This window comes from Dipodomys merriami, unplaced genomic scaffold, assembly GCF_024711535.1.
Source record: "Dipodomys merriami isolate MVZ:Mamm:240054 unplaced genomic scaffold, mDipMer1.0.p SCAF_85, whole genome shotgun sequence".
Classification (NCBI taxonomy): Eukaryota; Metazoa; Chordata; class Mammalia; order Rodentia; family Heteromyidae; genus Dipodomys; species Dipodomys merriami.
Genome location: NW_027206457.1, coordinates 2,962,630 through 2,977,521, shown reverse-complemented (window position 1 = coordinate 2,977,521; position 14,892 = coordinate 2,962,630). Strand labels below are relative to the sequence as shown.

General features: G+C 51.1%; 1 protein-coding gene across 6 annotated transcripts in view; it reads right to left on the bottom strand.

Moving 5' to 3' along the window:
* Positions 1-226: 226 nt before the first annotated feature.
* Positions 227-14,892, bottom strand: part of Znf423 (zinc finger protein 423) — a 324,973-nt gene continuing 310,307 nt past the window's right edge. For all 6 annotated transcript variants that reach the window (XM_070011960.1, XM_070011966.1, XM_070011962.1 and 3 more), the window contains one exon: positions 227-936. In XM_070011960.1, the coding sequence (XP_069868061.1) occupies positions 907-936 (30 nt within the window). In that variant the 3' untranslated portion in view covers positions 227-906. The remainder of the gene's footprint in view (positions 937-14,892) is intronic.

Sequence of the window (14,892 nt, the reverse complement as noted above, 5' to 3'; positions counted from 1 at the left end):
CTGGGAATGCGAAGGCTGGGGAATATCTTTTCCCTGGCTCTTTCCCCTTTGACTTGAGTGACGACTGCCAGCTCATCCAATGGGCGTGGATTAGAGGACAACTGTGAACGAGTTGGGTCTGTTGTGGGCAGGGCCCCAGGGGAGAACCTGGAGGAACTCCTGGGACACACACCTCCTGCCATCCCTGCCTCCTGGCCCCCAACGGAGGAGAGAACCAAGCCACCTCTGCTCATCGCATGGATTCCCTTTATTGAATTGAACTAGTTACTGAAGTCAGATCAAGTCACATTTAAAAGCAGACCATCCAGTTGCACTGAAACCGATTATATTCATTACATAGTTTTAATCACTGTCCGGTGAACTGGCAAATCCAATCAAAGCATTAGTCTTTAATTAAAAAAATTAAAAGGAAATATTCAGACAATAGCCAAGCAATCACATCACGATGCACAATTACCTAGAATTGCAATTAAAAAGTAGTTAACCAAAGGGGATGGGGGGGGGAGAGAGAAAACAAGAAGAAGAAAAAAATAAAGCAAAGGAAAAAAAACACTAATCTTCTCTTAAGGGGAAAAAAAACTATCAGTATAATACATGAAGAAACAGAGGGCAATAGCCTCAAAAAGCAGGTTCCTATAACACTAGAAATGTAGTCTGAGGCAGAAAACTCTAAAAAGCACACTAGCTGGAGCAGGACAATAAAAAATACTGAGCATGGAATACTTTTAATCTCTGCCATTAATATTCATTTCCAGCTGCTTATAATAGCAGCGCCTCATGGCCAAATCATTAGAGTTTTACATCTGGGTTGCAAATGACACTTTGATTGGATGTAATGTTCAAATGGCCCTCCCCACGGCGTCTCCGGCAAGCCTTCTGCAGAGAGGTGTCCTGTCGCGCGGTCTCTCACTGTGCGTGCTGGCTCATCGTGTGGTTCTGCAAAGGCAAAGAAAGGAGACACGCATGAGGGCAGAAGAATGGCGAGCATGCCTGTCCCCTCCCACCTGGTGCCCGGACTCCGGGGCTGCAGCAAAAGAGACTCGATTATTACAAAACAAAATGCAACAAGGAAAAAGTGCCCGGGGGACGCAGCTGCCAAGGCGCCACGTTGATTCGGGGGCTTGGGGATCAGTTCCTGTCACTGCCAACCTGGACTCCCTGCAAATTGTTTTTATTTTTATTATTTCAGGTCTTACCATGGGGATGGGCTACGCAGAGGGCAAGGGGAAATGGTGGGGAGGTGGCAGGAATTAAAAACATCTCTATTTCTCTCCAATGAAGAGCAGGAAAGCCTGTGACTCCTGCAGGCTGGCCCTACGTCCCCTCTCCATCCTTCCTTAGCTGCTCCGAGCCTCACAGAGGGAGACAGCAGATGTGCAGAGCAGCTCTGCAGCCAAGAAGCACCCGAGTGGGCACAGACATGCAGAAGCAGCGGGGCGGCCCAGGCAGGATGGGTCACCCAGCAGGGAGGGTCCGGGACCAGCTCCACTGCAGGCTTCTGGGAGCCTGCCTGCGTGGTCACGTGACACTGCTTGGGCTATAAGGAGGGATGCTGTGCACTTTGGCTCAATCCACCAGGGAAACCCAGGGCCCAGGTGGGACCCTGCGGCCAAATGCTTCCCTCTAGCCACAGCCCACGGCCTGTCCTCCCTCCTGCCAGCAGAGTTGATCTGTTTCCATCAGAGCCAGCAGCCTGGGGCTGGGGGTGGGGTTTGGCTTCTGAGCCCACAGTCTTTTTTCTTTTTCCTCTCTCTCTCTCTCTCTCTCTCTCTCTCTCTCTCTCTCTCTCTCTCTCTCTCTCTCTCTCTCTCTCTCTCTCTCTTAGTTCAGACATATTCCATCCTGTCTTTTTCCTCTCTCTCTCTCTCTCTCTCTCTCTCTCTCTCTCTAATTCAGACATATTCCATCCTAAGCTTCAGGTGCTGATCCATCTCAGGAAACCTGGAAAAAGGCAACAAAGTTCTCCAAAGACAGAGTAGCCAGACTTCTTCTCCCTCCACAGCTTCTCAGGGATGCGTCTGCCTCCCAGGCTGGCACCCCAGCCAGTGGTCCAGGGACCCTGCGCAGGCCAGGAACAGTGGTGTGCAGTTCTGATATTGACCACTGGGGGGCAGAGGAGGTGCTGCTTTTTTTCCTCTCTCTCTCTCCTGATCTCCAGGTCTGGCTGTGAGGCAGCCAGAGATGGACAAGGCTTCTGCTGGAGGCAAGGGGCCCAGGAGAGACATAGAACCATGGTTACCTGCTGGCACAGGGCTCCATGGCATATACTTCACACCACTGTGGTAGCACCCATAGTGATACTGCTGAGTCCTCCAGCCCCTCGCACTCGATCCTCACAGTGCAGGTGCTTGCTGGCATCCATCCATAGCACCAAGTGTCAACTAAATACTCTTCATAGGAACTATGGGTATAGGCCAGCATGTTTCATGCGATCCCAGGCACATTCTTGCCCTCTGTGTGGTGTCTGTCTGTCTGTCTCTGTCTCTCTGCTGAAGGGAAATTATTGAGGCAAGGGGCAAGGGGCAAAGGATCCCATGTGGACAAGGAATGTGCTAAGGCACCAGGGCTGACTAAGGCCAAAATGGGGACCCAGTACATAGGGCACCTATGGGAATGGTTGGGAGTGTAGACTAGGGACCGAGCAATTGTAGTGAGACTATTTCCACAGACAGAAGAAAGCCAGGCATGATATTTAATCTGCACAAAATCCTAGAGGCTGTCATCCTAACTTAAGATCTCAGTTCCAAATCAGCTCAAGCAAGAAACTGTGAGAATCCCATTTCTAAATTAATCACCAAAGAGCCAGAAGTGGATCTGTATCTAAAGTGGTAGAACACTAACCTTGAGTGAAAAAGCTAAGGGACAGCACTCAGGTCCTGAATTCAAGCCTTAGTACTGGTATGTGTACACACACACACACACACACACACACACACACACACACACACACACACACACACACACACACACACACACACACACACACAGATCCTGGTGGACCACCCGCCTCCAGTGTGGGAGAGGGGGTTTCTGAGGACCTCTGGCCAGGATCCCACAACAAGGCCCAGTGTGACCTCATCCACATTGGCTCAGCCAGGTGCTGTTGGTGCAGATGTGGAAACTCCCATCTAGACCAGTGATGATTATGTCTGTAAGACTAGACACCGCTCCTCTGGGTAAAACAGTAACAAGCCTTCTCACTTAAGGAGCAGCAACAGGCGGTTCTTAGATTAGACTCAGGAACTTCTTCCAAGAGGGTTCTGAGAAGAGTAAAAATTCCTTCCCTGAGGTTTTATTCTAGGAACAAAAGCCCAGGATGTCACGGCTGATGGAAATGTCAAAACGTGATACCCAGAGGGGACCAGGCACCAGAATACTTTCAGCAGGGCATTTCTAAGTACCTGCTGGGTGCTCTGCTCCAGGCTGCACAGTGGGGGGGCAGGGGAAGACTGGACCCCCCCTGGACCCACCCTTCAAGGCGTCTGCCTCAGGCAGTGAGACACATGGGCCCTCAAATGTCATGGGTTAATGACATGGTGGGTGGCTTGGCAGAGTGACCCAGGCCACAGTTGTGGAGTGTGCGCTGGAGAGCCTGGGCAGGGTCAACCACCCCTTTGTCAGTAGGACCCCTCCATCACCCCACGCATGCTGAGCAGCAGGCAGGGGGCGGATGCTCCATCAAGTCTTCTGGAGAGTTCCCTCCTCGGGCATGGTTCTCACAAGGGCATTCTGCCTTCGTGTCTATTTCTCTGTTTATGCCTGTGCTATATTTAGCCTCTTCTGAGAAGGAAGAAAATCGTTTTTTAAAGATGCCATCGACCCCCAGATGAACATTTCTTGGTGCCATCTAGGCTGGAGGTGGGATCTGGGCATGACTGGGAAGAGCCTGGATGACAGCCTGACATCCACCCATCCCCCCCCCACCTCTCTCTGCCAGGGAGACACAGGTGTGGGGCAGAGAAGCAGGTGAGGAAAATGAAGCAAAGTAGGAGGAGTGAGTGGCAATGGCTGGTGGCTGAATCAGTGCACTTGGCAGCCGTTTGTGCTTCAGCCTGATTCGGGGCCTCTGCCTGGTGCAGGGGGCAGTCAGTGGTGGGCAAGTGGGCGGACATAGGCATCTGCACACTGTCAGTACTGCGTCAGGCCCCTGAATGTGTCACCCTGGCCTTGGCAGGAACAAAGTCCAGGCAGTACTTATTTACCTAACATTCACCCCTTCCTGCACACAGGGGACACGAACTCCCTGCTGGGTGACAGTCATCAGATCCTTGTTTGGAATTCATCAGTGAAATGTTCCTGATCCCAAACTCAATCCAGGTATGCGTTGGGTATAGGGGGAGTGTGCCAGGAGTATGGAACCCGGTGGTTGGATTGTCTGCTCTAATTCACTGTAAATGGCCTAGCTGGAGGCTCTGTTCTGGTCCAGCTCTGGCTTCTCCTAGCCCAGCACAAAGGCCTGGACACGCATGTATGGGCCTTCCCTGGCCTGCAGCCCAGGATCATGGCGCTAGTTCTTGTGTTTATTCTCTGGCCCTTGGACCAGACCCAGCCCAGTCTCCCCTTGCCAGTGTCCTGTGGGAGGGTGAGAGGTGCTTCGCCATGCTGGCTGCTTAGGGCACGAAGCTATATCCCAGGACGTTCAGCCGTGGGTCAGGAAGAGTTCTCTGAACTGCAGGTCACTCTCCCAGGTTCTTGTTAGCCATCTCCTAGTAACAGAATGCCTGTCAGGTCCCAGCACCTCCCTTGGCCAAGAGCACCTCTCCTCTGTCCATTGGCACTGGCCACAGCCTTACCTGCCCCAGCCAGCAGTAGGCTAAGATGGGCTAAGCCTGAACTCTGAGTGATAATTAAGTTCACCTCTTTCTGTGATGCCTGGAGGACCTAGAAGATAATGTGTATGAATACCCAGATGACCCGGAGTGTGCCCCACAGATCTCCATATTGGGGCCCCAAAGGCTCTTCCTGAGCAGATAGGTATCTAGCCACAGCATTGCTCCCTGGTGGTAGACCAGGACTGAGCAGCATGTGGGCCTTTAGGAAGGACAATTGGAGAGGTTTGATGGACTGAGAAGCAATACCCTCTGCCTCTCTGTCCCATCTGGTGAGGTTTCAGGAGTCCTCTTGAAATAGTCCGGTCATCAATGGCCTTGCCCTTGGAGCAACAGGCATCCAAGGAAGGCTTCACCCTCATTACCCGCTCCAAGTCCACTGCTCCTCCTCCCACTCTGCCCAAGAGCATGGGGTCTGGTGGGAAAGGGAGGGAAGGGTGTGCGTGCATCCACTCATTTGCTCACTGCACAGATGCTGGGAGAGTCTGTCTGCCATGTCCTGGACTGGACAATGAGCATCCAGAGGTGTAGAAGCTCTGGCCCTGGCTTGGTGGTGAGGGCAAGGGTAGCCATATTTGTAGACACTGAAGGTCATGATGGCACAAAGGGACTCATCTCTGGAGTCCTGGCTCTGGCCACTGAGTCCCCACAAGACCATTTAGCCCCAGCCCAGAGTGTCCCACCTACGTACTCCCAAAGCCCCATCTGCAGACTGCAGATTATCCAGCTTCCGACCTAACCACCTCCCTCTGCTTCCCCTACGGGAAGAGGTTGTGGTAGCTTTGCCATGACCTTTCTTCGGGGATAGGGAACAAGGCCGTGAGCCTAAGTTAGCCACAGAGAGAGTCTCTGTGTGGTTAGGCAGGAGTGCAGGAGCCCTGTGCTGGCTCCCAGCCCTCTACCACGGGCAGAGCGAGCGAGGAGGAGAGGCACCCCAGGCCTTTCCAGCTTGTGGCTGGGAGGGACTGATTTCACCAAAAGGGGAATGGAGAAAGGACTTCTGATGGAAGGACGCTGCAGAAGATGCCGGCCTGTCCTCCAGTACTGGGCTGCAGCGTCAGTGCATGTGTGTGCTCGAGCATGCGCGTGGAGATGGGGTTTCCCAGGCAGAACTGGCCACCTGGACAAGAGCTGGGAGATGTGGCTGACATCCATAATGGCCACAATTCAGTGGCCAAGGCTCCCTACACACCAGGCACCTCCTTCAAATTTCATTTTTGTTCAGTCAGATAGGCCTGGGGACAGCCCTCGATGAGCTGAATACTCTGTACATCCCTACTAGACAGATAGGAACACTGAGGCACACAGAAGCCGGGTCCTACAGCTGGGAATGGCAGTGCAGATCGGCACCCGCGCAGTCTGCAGAGCCTCCTCTCCACCGTGGCGCTGCTCTGCCTGTGAAATGTGAAAAGTGCAACATATGTTGGGGGAACAATGAATAATTCAGCCTGGCAGAAGTACAGGGTATGCGCTATGGAGACAAGGCTGGAAAGGAAGGCGGGGGCCTTATTGATGAGACTCCATGATGCCAGACAAGGCAGCTTGCCCTTAAATCTGGGCCATCGGGAGCCATCGAAGGTATTTGAGCTGTGGAGTTCCATAACTGCAAGACAGAGGGGGAAGTTCACGCCTCTAGTCCACGAGGCGTGCTACCCGGGCCTTCTGCTCCCATCTCCCTCTGCCCTTATTCCCACTACCATCTTTCCCTTTGGGGAGGGTACAGACACAGGTGGCCCTGCTCCCCATTTTTGCTGTGTATCACCTGGGTAGCCCCTCTCTGCTTGTGAGCACTTATTTTTAGAAGCGTTTGACAATCGTCCAAGGGTCTAAGACGAACAGATGGCCTGTCTTAAAGGCTCGTATGTTCGCTAGTTTGCACTTCTGACAAACGGTATGCACACTTGAGAGCGCCCCATAAACAGTGTGCAATGAATACTCAGAACACAATTTAGCTAATGCACGTCATTAAAATTAGGAGTGAGTGATGGCCGGGGCTTCCTCTAAATGCCTGCAGTGACGTGGCTGCTCCCGTGGGGCGGGCCGTGATGTGGATACACCCTACTTCTTGCCAGCCCCGTCCGCACAGCGCAGTTAGAGAACTGCCCCGCGATGGCGACTCCTGCCTAGAGTGGGGCCAGCGATCCACTGGCCTGGGAGAAACCCCCATAGCTTGAACAAGGCAGAGGGAGAAAAGCAGGCTCACATGTGCAGGGGACACGCGTGAGGCTTTCCTGTCCATGCCTCTCAGACACTCTGTCATCTGTCATCCAGAGCAGTAGGAGGAGAGCATCAGAGACCCTGGGCCCTGAAGGAGAGCCCCATATCCAACAGGCAAGTGGGTGGCGTGGTGGGGGGAGGGGGAGGGTCCCCAGATTCAGGGACCCAAGTCCCTGGGGGACAAGAAGAGCTGCATGTAAGGTCCCTGGCCCAGCTTGCTTTTGTGAGAGTTCACCAAGGAGCCAGCCAGCCTGCCTGTTTCTTTTGTTGCAAGGAGTCCACACAGGAAGGGGTAGCGCCTCTCCCAATCCTTCACTTGGCCCCACCACACCAAAGACTGAAGCAAGTGGCCTGATCAACTACTAGTTCCAGAAATTAGGAAACATCTTCCCTGGGAGAAACTATTGTTGTGAAAATAGAAAAAGCCCCATAAACTCCCAAGGGGACAGGTTCTGTCCTGGTACATTTTGGAAATGAACCCACTGGAGAATAGATTATTAGGAGGAAGCCAAAGCTTCTATTAGGAACCCAGCTGTAAACAGGCTCCCACTCACAATCACCCAACAAAACAAAGGAACCACTATTACCCACTCAGGGGACCACAGACTCCAGGGAGCCACATTTTACACACAGAGGTGCCCTATTGCCGTGTTTGTGAGCAGAGCGTAGAGTGCGAGAGGTGTGCAAAGGAGTTCACGGCTGTTGTCACAAGCCAAAACAGATGAACTATTTCTGGGGCTGCTTAGTGGTTTGCTCCTCCCAGACAAGAGAGTACATGGGTGACCGCTGTGGCTCTGCTCCTCCAAAGACGGGTGGAGGTCCCCACTGGCTAGGCCCCTTGGGGTCTGGGAATGTGACAGACTCAGAGCTGGGAGGCACTGAGGGCTCAGCAATGGCAGATCAGGAGACCAGACTTCACTGGTATGAGCAATGGTCCTGGCTGGACCTATGCCCTGGTCCTGTCTGCCCAGTGGGTCCCTATGATCCCTACTGTAACTGTCCCAGCCTGGCACCTGCTTGGACCCCAGCCCACAGTTCATCTCAACTCAGGTACGCCACAGTCCCTATCCTCAAAGATGTGAGTCTGGCCTCTAAAAATTATACCAGCAGGGCCAGGAAATCAGAGCAAGGCCACCTATTTCAAGGCCTCAAGGAGACCCCCAGGTGATAGTGGTGGACTGCCATTGGAAATGGGCGGTGCCCAAGGCACATACCTGTGACCCCAGCTACTTGGGAGCTGGGGATAGGAGGATCTCAGTCTGAGGTCAGCCCAGACAAAAGCACAAGACCCTATCTGGAAAACAAATCCAAAGCACAAAGGACTGGAGCATGGCTCAAGTGGTAGAGTGCTAGCCTAGCAAGCATGAAGTGCTGAGTTCAATCCTTGGTGCTACAAAATTAATTACTAAATTAATAAAATGGGAAAGTGCATGGGCTCCCAAGACCTAGTGAGGAGCTGATCCTATCTGTGCCTCTGACTGACAAAGCTCTTGAAATACTTCAGGATGACTGCAACCAACAGCCTAGCCCTAGGGATACCAAACTCTCCGGGACTGTGTGAGTCAGGAAAGAAAGGGAGGAATCACAGATCATCTGAGTCCCCTGGCCAAGTTGGACTGTGGTCCAGATGAATCCTCAGGCTCAGGGACCAGGAGGTTCCCAGCTTCATGCTGCCAATGAGTGCAGCCCAGGCCGGGCGCAGAGCCTTGACGCCTGGCAAGGACAGTGCCAGTCTCAAGGACTCAGACTTGGTGAGGAAGGGGCAGTGTTTCTCAGCTCCAGGCAGTGCCAGCATAGCTGGCTCTTCTGGTTGTCTGGATTCATATAAACTGTAAGATTGCTTAGTTTTAGAAAGCAGTACTCAGGGAACCACAACCCACAGAGAATGAAATGTTGTTGTACAGAGATCTCAGATGGCCTGTGTCTCCCAGGGTAGGGCAGGGACCGGGGCCTTTGTGTGGCAGGTGACTCCGGTGCTATCTAGGGTCCTCATCTGCCTGAAGGAGATGTGGGATTGTTATGGCAGAGTTCCAAGAATGGAGGACAGAAGGAAGGTCTGGCGAGGTTACAACTATTGTGGCAGGTCCTGGGAAGCAGTGCCCTCAAGGGTGTGTTCCCCATAGCTGGGGTGTGCCTGGTGCTAGCAAACCTGGGGAAGCCAGGGTATATACGCACAGGGAGACTGGAACTTCCAGCCTTCCAGAGGCCCCTAGGAGCTCCAAGTGCTGGTGTCAGGGGTGGCTCATCTCCATCTGGACACCATTGCCACTTGCCCTGTCATCTAATAGTGATCATCATTATTCCCTCAAGCCTTCCCCATCAAGCTCCTCAGGGATGCAGTGTGGGAACAGCCTCTCAGGAGCTTGTGAAAGTAGCGTCGGAGCCAGGACTCCAGAAATGCCCTGTACAGAATTTGCATGCATGTGTGTGCGCAGAACCTCAGTCTCACACATGTGTGCACATACCTGCACAGACCCCTTCTTTTTCTCAAATACAGACATGAAACTCTCTCCTTTCTTTGGATATCCCACAGTTTCCCTGTATGAATACACCAACACACACTGATACCTTACAATCTCTCACATGCATGCATGCATGTGTGCATGCACACACACACACACCATCATCCTCCCATGACACTCCAAAAGTCTCTGGAGCTGATGATTGACATAGATATCTGGTCCCCCACATTGTGCAGCAGACCTGTCCCTGGATCACACCACTGCTGGGACCCCTCCAGCAGCCCCACTTGCTAGTGACAGAGAAGCTAAGCAGACAGGGCCACCAAGAAGCCAGTGGAGCCCTCTTCTGTGACTGAAGGGTCAATGCTTAATCCCCCACCCCCACTCCTGCAAAGGGTCAAAGAGAGCCAGAGTAAATCCAGACCTCTGATCAAGACACCTTTAGTCCTACAGACTCATCCATCTCTTCGTATCCCCAAACACACCAAGACTCCCTGCCACAACCCTCCCAGTTCACTGCACCCACTCTTCCTAGGCTTTTCTCCATCCCATGCTGTGTCCTGGTAGCTGCTGCTCTGCCCCTTCACCCCAGATGTTACACACCTGCAGATGTTTCTTTCCAGCATGTTCTTCCTTTTGCAGTGAGCTGTTTACCCTACACCACACCTGCTGCAAACCCTAGGCAGGACCTCTCCCAGCTCTCCACTGCACCCTGCTTGAGCTCGGAGATGGCACTTGAGGAACTGAAGCAGATGATCTGCAAGCTGGGCACCAAGGTGAACTCCACCCACAGCACAGGGAGAGGAGATCCTTGTCCAGTGCACGTTAGACTTTTTTTCTTTTTCTTTTCGTGTGTGTGTGTGTGTGTGTGTGTGTGTGTGTGTGTGAGAGAGAGAGAGAGAGAGAGAGAGAGAGAGAGAGAGAGAGAGACAGAGACAGAGACAGAGAGACAGAGACAGAGACAGAGACAGAGACAGAGACAGAGACAGAGAGAGGGAGAGAGAGAATGTCAGTGTGTGTTATGTGTGTGTGGGCACAGGAGTTTGAACTCAGGGTGTTGCGCTCTGGCTTGGCTTTTTCATTTACTCAAATCTTTACCACTTGAGACACATCTCCACTTCTGCCTTTTTGCTAGTTAATTGGAGATGAGTCTAAAATACAGTTTTACCTGAGCTTGTTTCAAACTACAATCCTCACATCTCAGCCTCCTGAGTCGCTAGGATTACATATGCATGGAACACTGGCACCTGGCTGTTTTTTCTTAAAAGTGTGAGGAGTTCCTTGAGGACATTATAGTAAGTAAAGAAAGCCCATGGCAGGACAAACATTATATGATTTCCCTTGTAAGAGGTGCCCCACGGAGCTGGGAAGGTGGCTCAGTGGTAGAGCGCTTGCCTTGCATGCCTGAGGCCCTGGGTTTGATTCCTCAGCACCACATAAGCAAAAAGAAAAAATCCGGAAGTGGCGCTGTGGCTCAAGTGGTAGAGCGCTAGCCTTGAGCTGAAGAGCTGAGGGACAGCGCCCAGGCCCAGAGTTCAGGCCCCACGACTGGACCTCCCCCCCAAAAAAGAGGTGCCCACATGGCCTCCCTCAGGACAGAGAATGGCATCATAGTTGCCAGGGGCAAGGCAAAGACAAGGGCCAGGAGTGAGCATTTAGTGGAGCAAAGGTCCAGTTTGGATAGATGAGAAAGTTCTGGAGATGGAGGATGGCGATGGTTGCACAATGTAGGCATACTGAATGCCATCAAGCCGCACACATTAAAAGGCTGAGATAGGATATTTGCTGTTACATGTGTTGAAAGCAAGGTGGGCAGGATCGTCCAGGGCAAGCAGGACTGCATTTTAGGGCCATTCCTAGACACCCACTCGCACATCTCTAGTTGTGACTGGAGAGTACACAGACTGTGGCGGCTTGTGGCGGCCTCAGCCACCATGCCACCTGCCAGTGCCCGGCTTCAAGATGGTTCCATGTCAAGGCACTTACAAAGAGCCTTCATCTGGGCAGGTGGAGCTGACCACCACAGTCAATGGGGCAGTGTCCGGTGCAGAGAATCATGGGGAACCTGGGACTCTGGCTCCCAAAGCCTACTGCAGGAAGGAAGGGTCTGAGTTCTCCTTGGTCCTGAAGTGGGGGGACGAGAAGCCATCTTTGGGTAGTTGTGTAGGCACACCTACACACGCCTCAAAGTGTTAGCTTGTTGGCAGGGAATTTCCCCTTTGATTCCCCCCCCCCCCGACTCTGCAGGTTTTTACAAGTTCTGCATACAGTCATCATATTTTCACGAAGAAAAAAAAATCAGGGCAAATAGCTGATGGCTGGAACAGAATACCTGAAAACCAGGGCTATACTGGGAAATCCAGGTCACACCATCACTAATTATACAGAACACATATGTTTAGGTCCCCAAACTAAGCCATAGATCTTAGGTTTTGTAAATGATACATGAAAACTTTCATCAGACCCATTTCTAGTTTCTTCCTTTTTGTTGTTGTTGAGAGGAAAACTTCCCTACATTTTCAAAATTTTTTATAAAATCACCCTTACCAACAAAGAACTCTTTGTGGTAGATGTTTTCAGGATGGTTGTCCTCAGAAAAACATCATGCCCCAGCACCCCCAAAATGACTCCTGGAGCCCACGAGCCTCAGCCCCCTGACTGCAGGGTAGAAGCCCCAAGGATGGACCTCATTTGCTGTGATGAATTATGTGCATGCACCAGCGATCCGAGCTGCAGCTGAGACCGATTACCGTTAATGATTGCCAGGGTCCTTGTGAAACACGTACGTGTGCACCCTTGTCAGTCCAGACAGGGAATTGGAATGGCACAAAGAAGGGCAGAGGGTGATCCCACCACACAGAAAGGCAGGGCTCCACAGGGTTTCCCACTCCTGGGAGACTCAGCCCATAGACTGAAGAACTCTGTGGCTTAGCTACAAAAGCCTCCTGTGTCCTCTTGTACACATCTGACTTCCATTCAAGCCATGACACATCCTCCCTATCACACACCCATACCACCAAGAAGGAGGACTTCCCAATGCAGAACTCACTGTTTCCATCTGGCAGACCAAGAATCATCTGCATTCCCAGCCTGTTCTATCCTCCTCTACCAACTAAAGGTGTGTGTGTGTGTGTGTGTGTGTGTGTGTGTGTGTATGCATGTGCACACCCAGTTTTAAAGTGGGGCAAGGCATACATAACAATCAACTATGGAATTAAGAGACAGATATATTAAAAGAATATGTTTTTCCTGGCATGTACCTCAGTAGATTTAGAACTGATAAACAGATAGGATTTTGGATAATGAGGCGATAGGTAAGAGGATGAATTGATGAATGACAGGTGGATGGATGGCTGAATAGACGAATAATGGATGGATGAATAATGAGTGGACATATGTATGGACAATGATAGGTGGATGGTTGGATGATGGATGGATGAATGGATGGATGGATCCATGGATGGATGATAGATGGATGGACGGATGAATAATGGGTGGATTGATAAATGATAGGGATGATGGGTTGATGCTTGGACACATGGATAGATGGATACATCTGTAGGTGGACAGATGATGGGTAGATAGCTGGATGATGGATGCTGGATGGATGGATCCGTGGATGGATAGGTGGATGGATGGATGGATGATAAGTGGATGGATGGATGGATGGATGATAAGTGGATGGATAGAAGGATGAATGATAGGTGAATGGATGGATGATAGGTGGATAAATGGATAGATGGATGATGGGTGGATGGCTGCATGAATGGTGGTAAATGGGTGATAGTGGATGGATGGATGGATGGATGGATGTTGAATGAATGTGTTGAATAATATGTGAATGAATGGATAAACAAATGGTAGGAGACAGTGCATGAATGAATAAGTGGGTAGTATGTAGATGGGTTGGTGGAAAGAACAAAAGTGCTGAGTTCAAATCTGTGACCCTAGACTCTATAAAGACTTCACTTTTTACAAGTACCCATTTGCTCATCTGAAAGGTGGAACTAAGCAAAGCTACTTTACAGTGCTGTTAAGAGGTTCAAATTGGAGATTATATGTAAAGGTTTTACAGCCCACAGAATGGATGCAGACAGGACACAGTGTCTCAGCTAACGCTCTTCATGAGCTTTGCCATCACTAACAAACAGCTCAAACCCACCATAAGCCTGCACATGTGATACAGCTTCTTCAGGGAATAAAATGGGGAGATGAAGATGGCACTACAGGCAAAGGGTATAGCTTACTGAACTGGGCATCAAGTGTGATTTAACGTGAAAAAGTGCGGTGCCTGATAGTAATGGTAGGTGTATACTAGCCATGAAAATTATAGGAAAGCTCTCAGTCTGAAAAACAGACACCACCACAAAGCTTCCACAACCTCTGGGCCATCCATGGCTGCATGCCCAGCCTCCATGCTGTTGAGGACGCAAGATGTCACAGGGACCAGGCCTTCCGGGTCTGGATCACACAAACTCCCTCATCACCCCACCTGCCCCAGACAATTTCAGTAGCTCACCCCACCCTGCCCCAGAAAATGTTAGCATCTTGCTTCCAATGCCACATTTTATCTATTCTAAGACCTCAGAGTGTAAAGAATAGTCCAGTATTTGATTTATCCCGATAGATATCGTCAATTAAATCATATCACACAAATGAGGTATTTCCATTTAAGAGATGATTTTGGGGAGTGCCAGGGCTTGAACTAAGGGGCCTAGGAACTCTCCCTTAGTGCCCCCCCCAAGCTGGCACTCTTTCACTTGAGCCACAGTTCTACTTTTGACCTTTTGGTTTAACAGGAAATAAGAGTCTCACAGACTTTCCTGCCTGAGCAAGTTTCAAATCTCGATCCTCCATTCTCAGCCTCTTGAGTAGCTTAGACTACAGGTGTGAGCCACTGGTACCTGGTTATGAGATGTTTTAATGAGAAGTATGCAGAATATGAGAATAAATATGAGACTGTCTGTGAACTATGCAGGCAGCTACTACATAGTAAGTTTGACAATGTGTCGGAAGCCTCATGCTCTTCGTACACATTGTCTCTACTTCTCCAAGTGCTCCCTTTTCCTGAGGATGAAATCAAGGCTCTTTCTGAGCCTTTCTGGAAGAGCGATCATCTAGCTTACCAGGGGTGGCACTTGGGTTGAGCCCAAACAACCCCATCCTCAGACTATGCATGCCCACCTAACTGTCCCCGAGTCCCGGCTGCGGCCCCACGGTCACCTCCCTCACCCACAGTACAGCCACGCAGACTCCTGGCAGACCCAGCCAGCCCCTGTTTGATCTTGTCTAAACTTCAGAAGCAGAGCGAGCAGAGCCACGGTCATTATTGACACAGCAAAATTAATTTCTTGCCATCTCCTCCCTCCCCCCTCCGAGCCCAC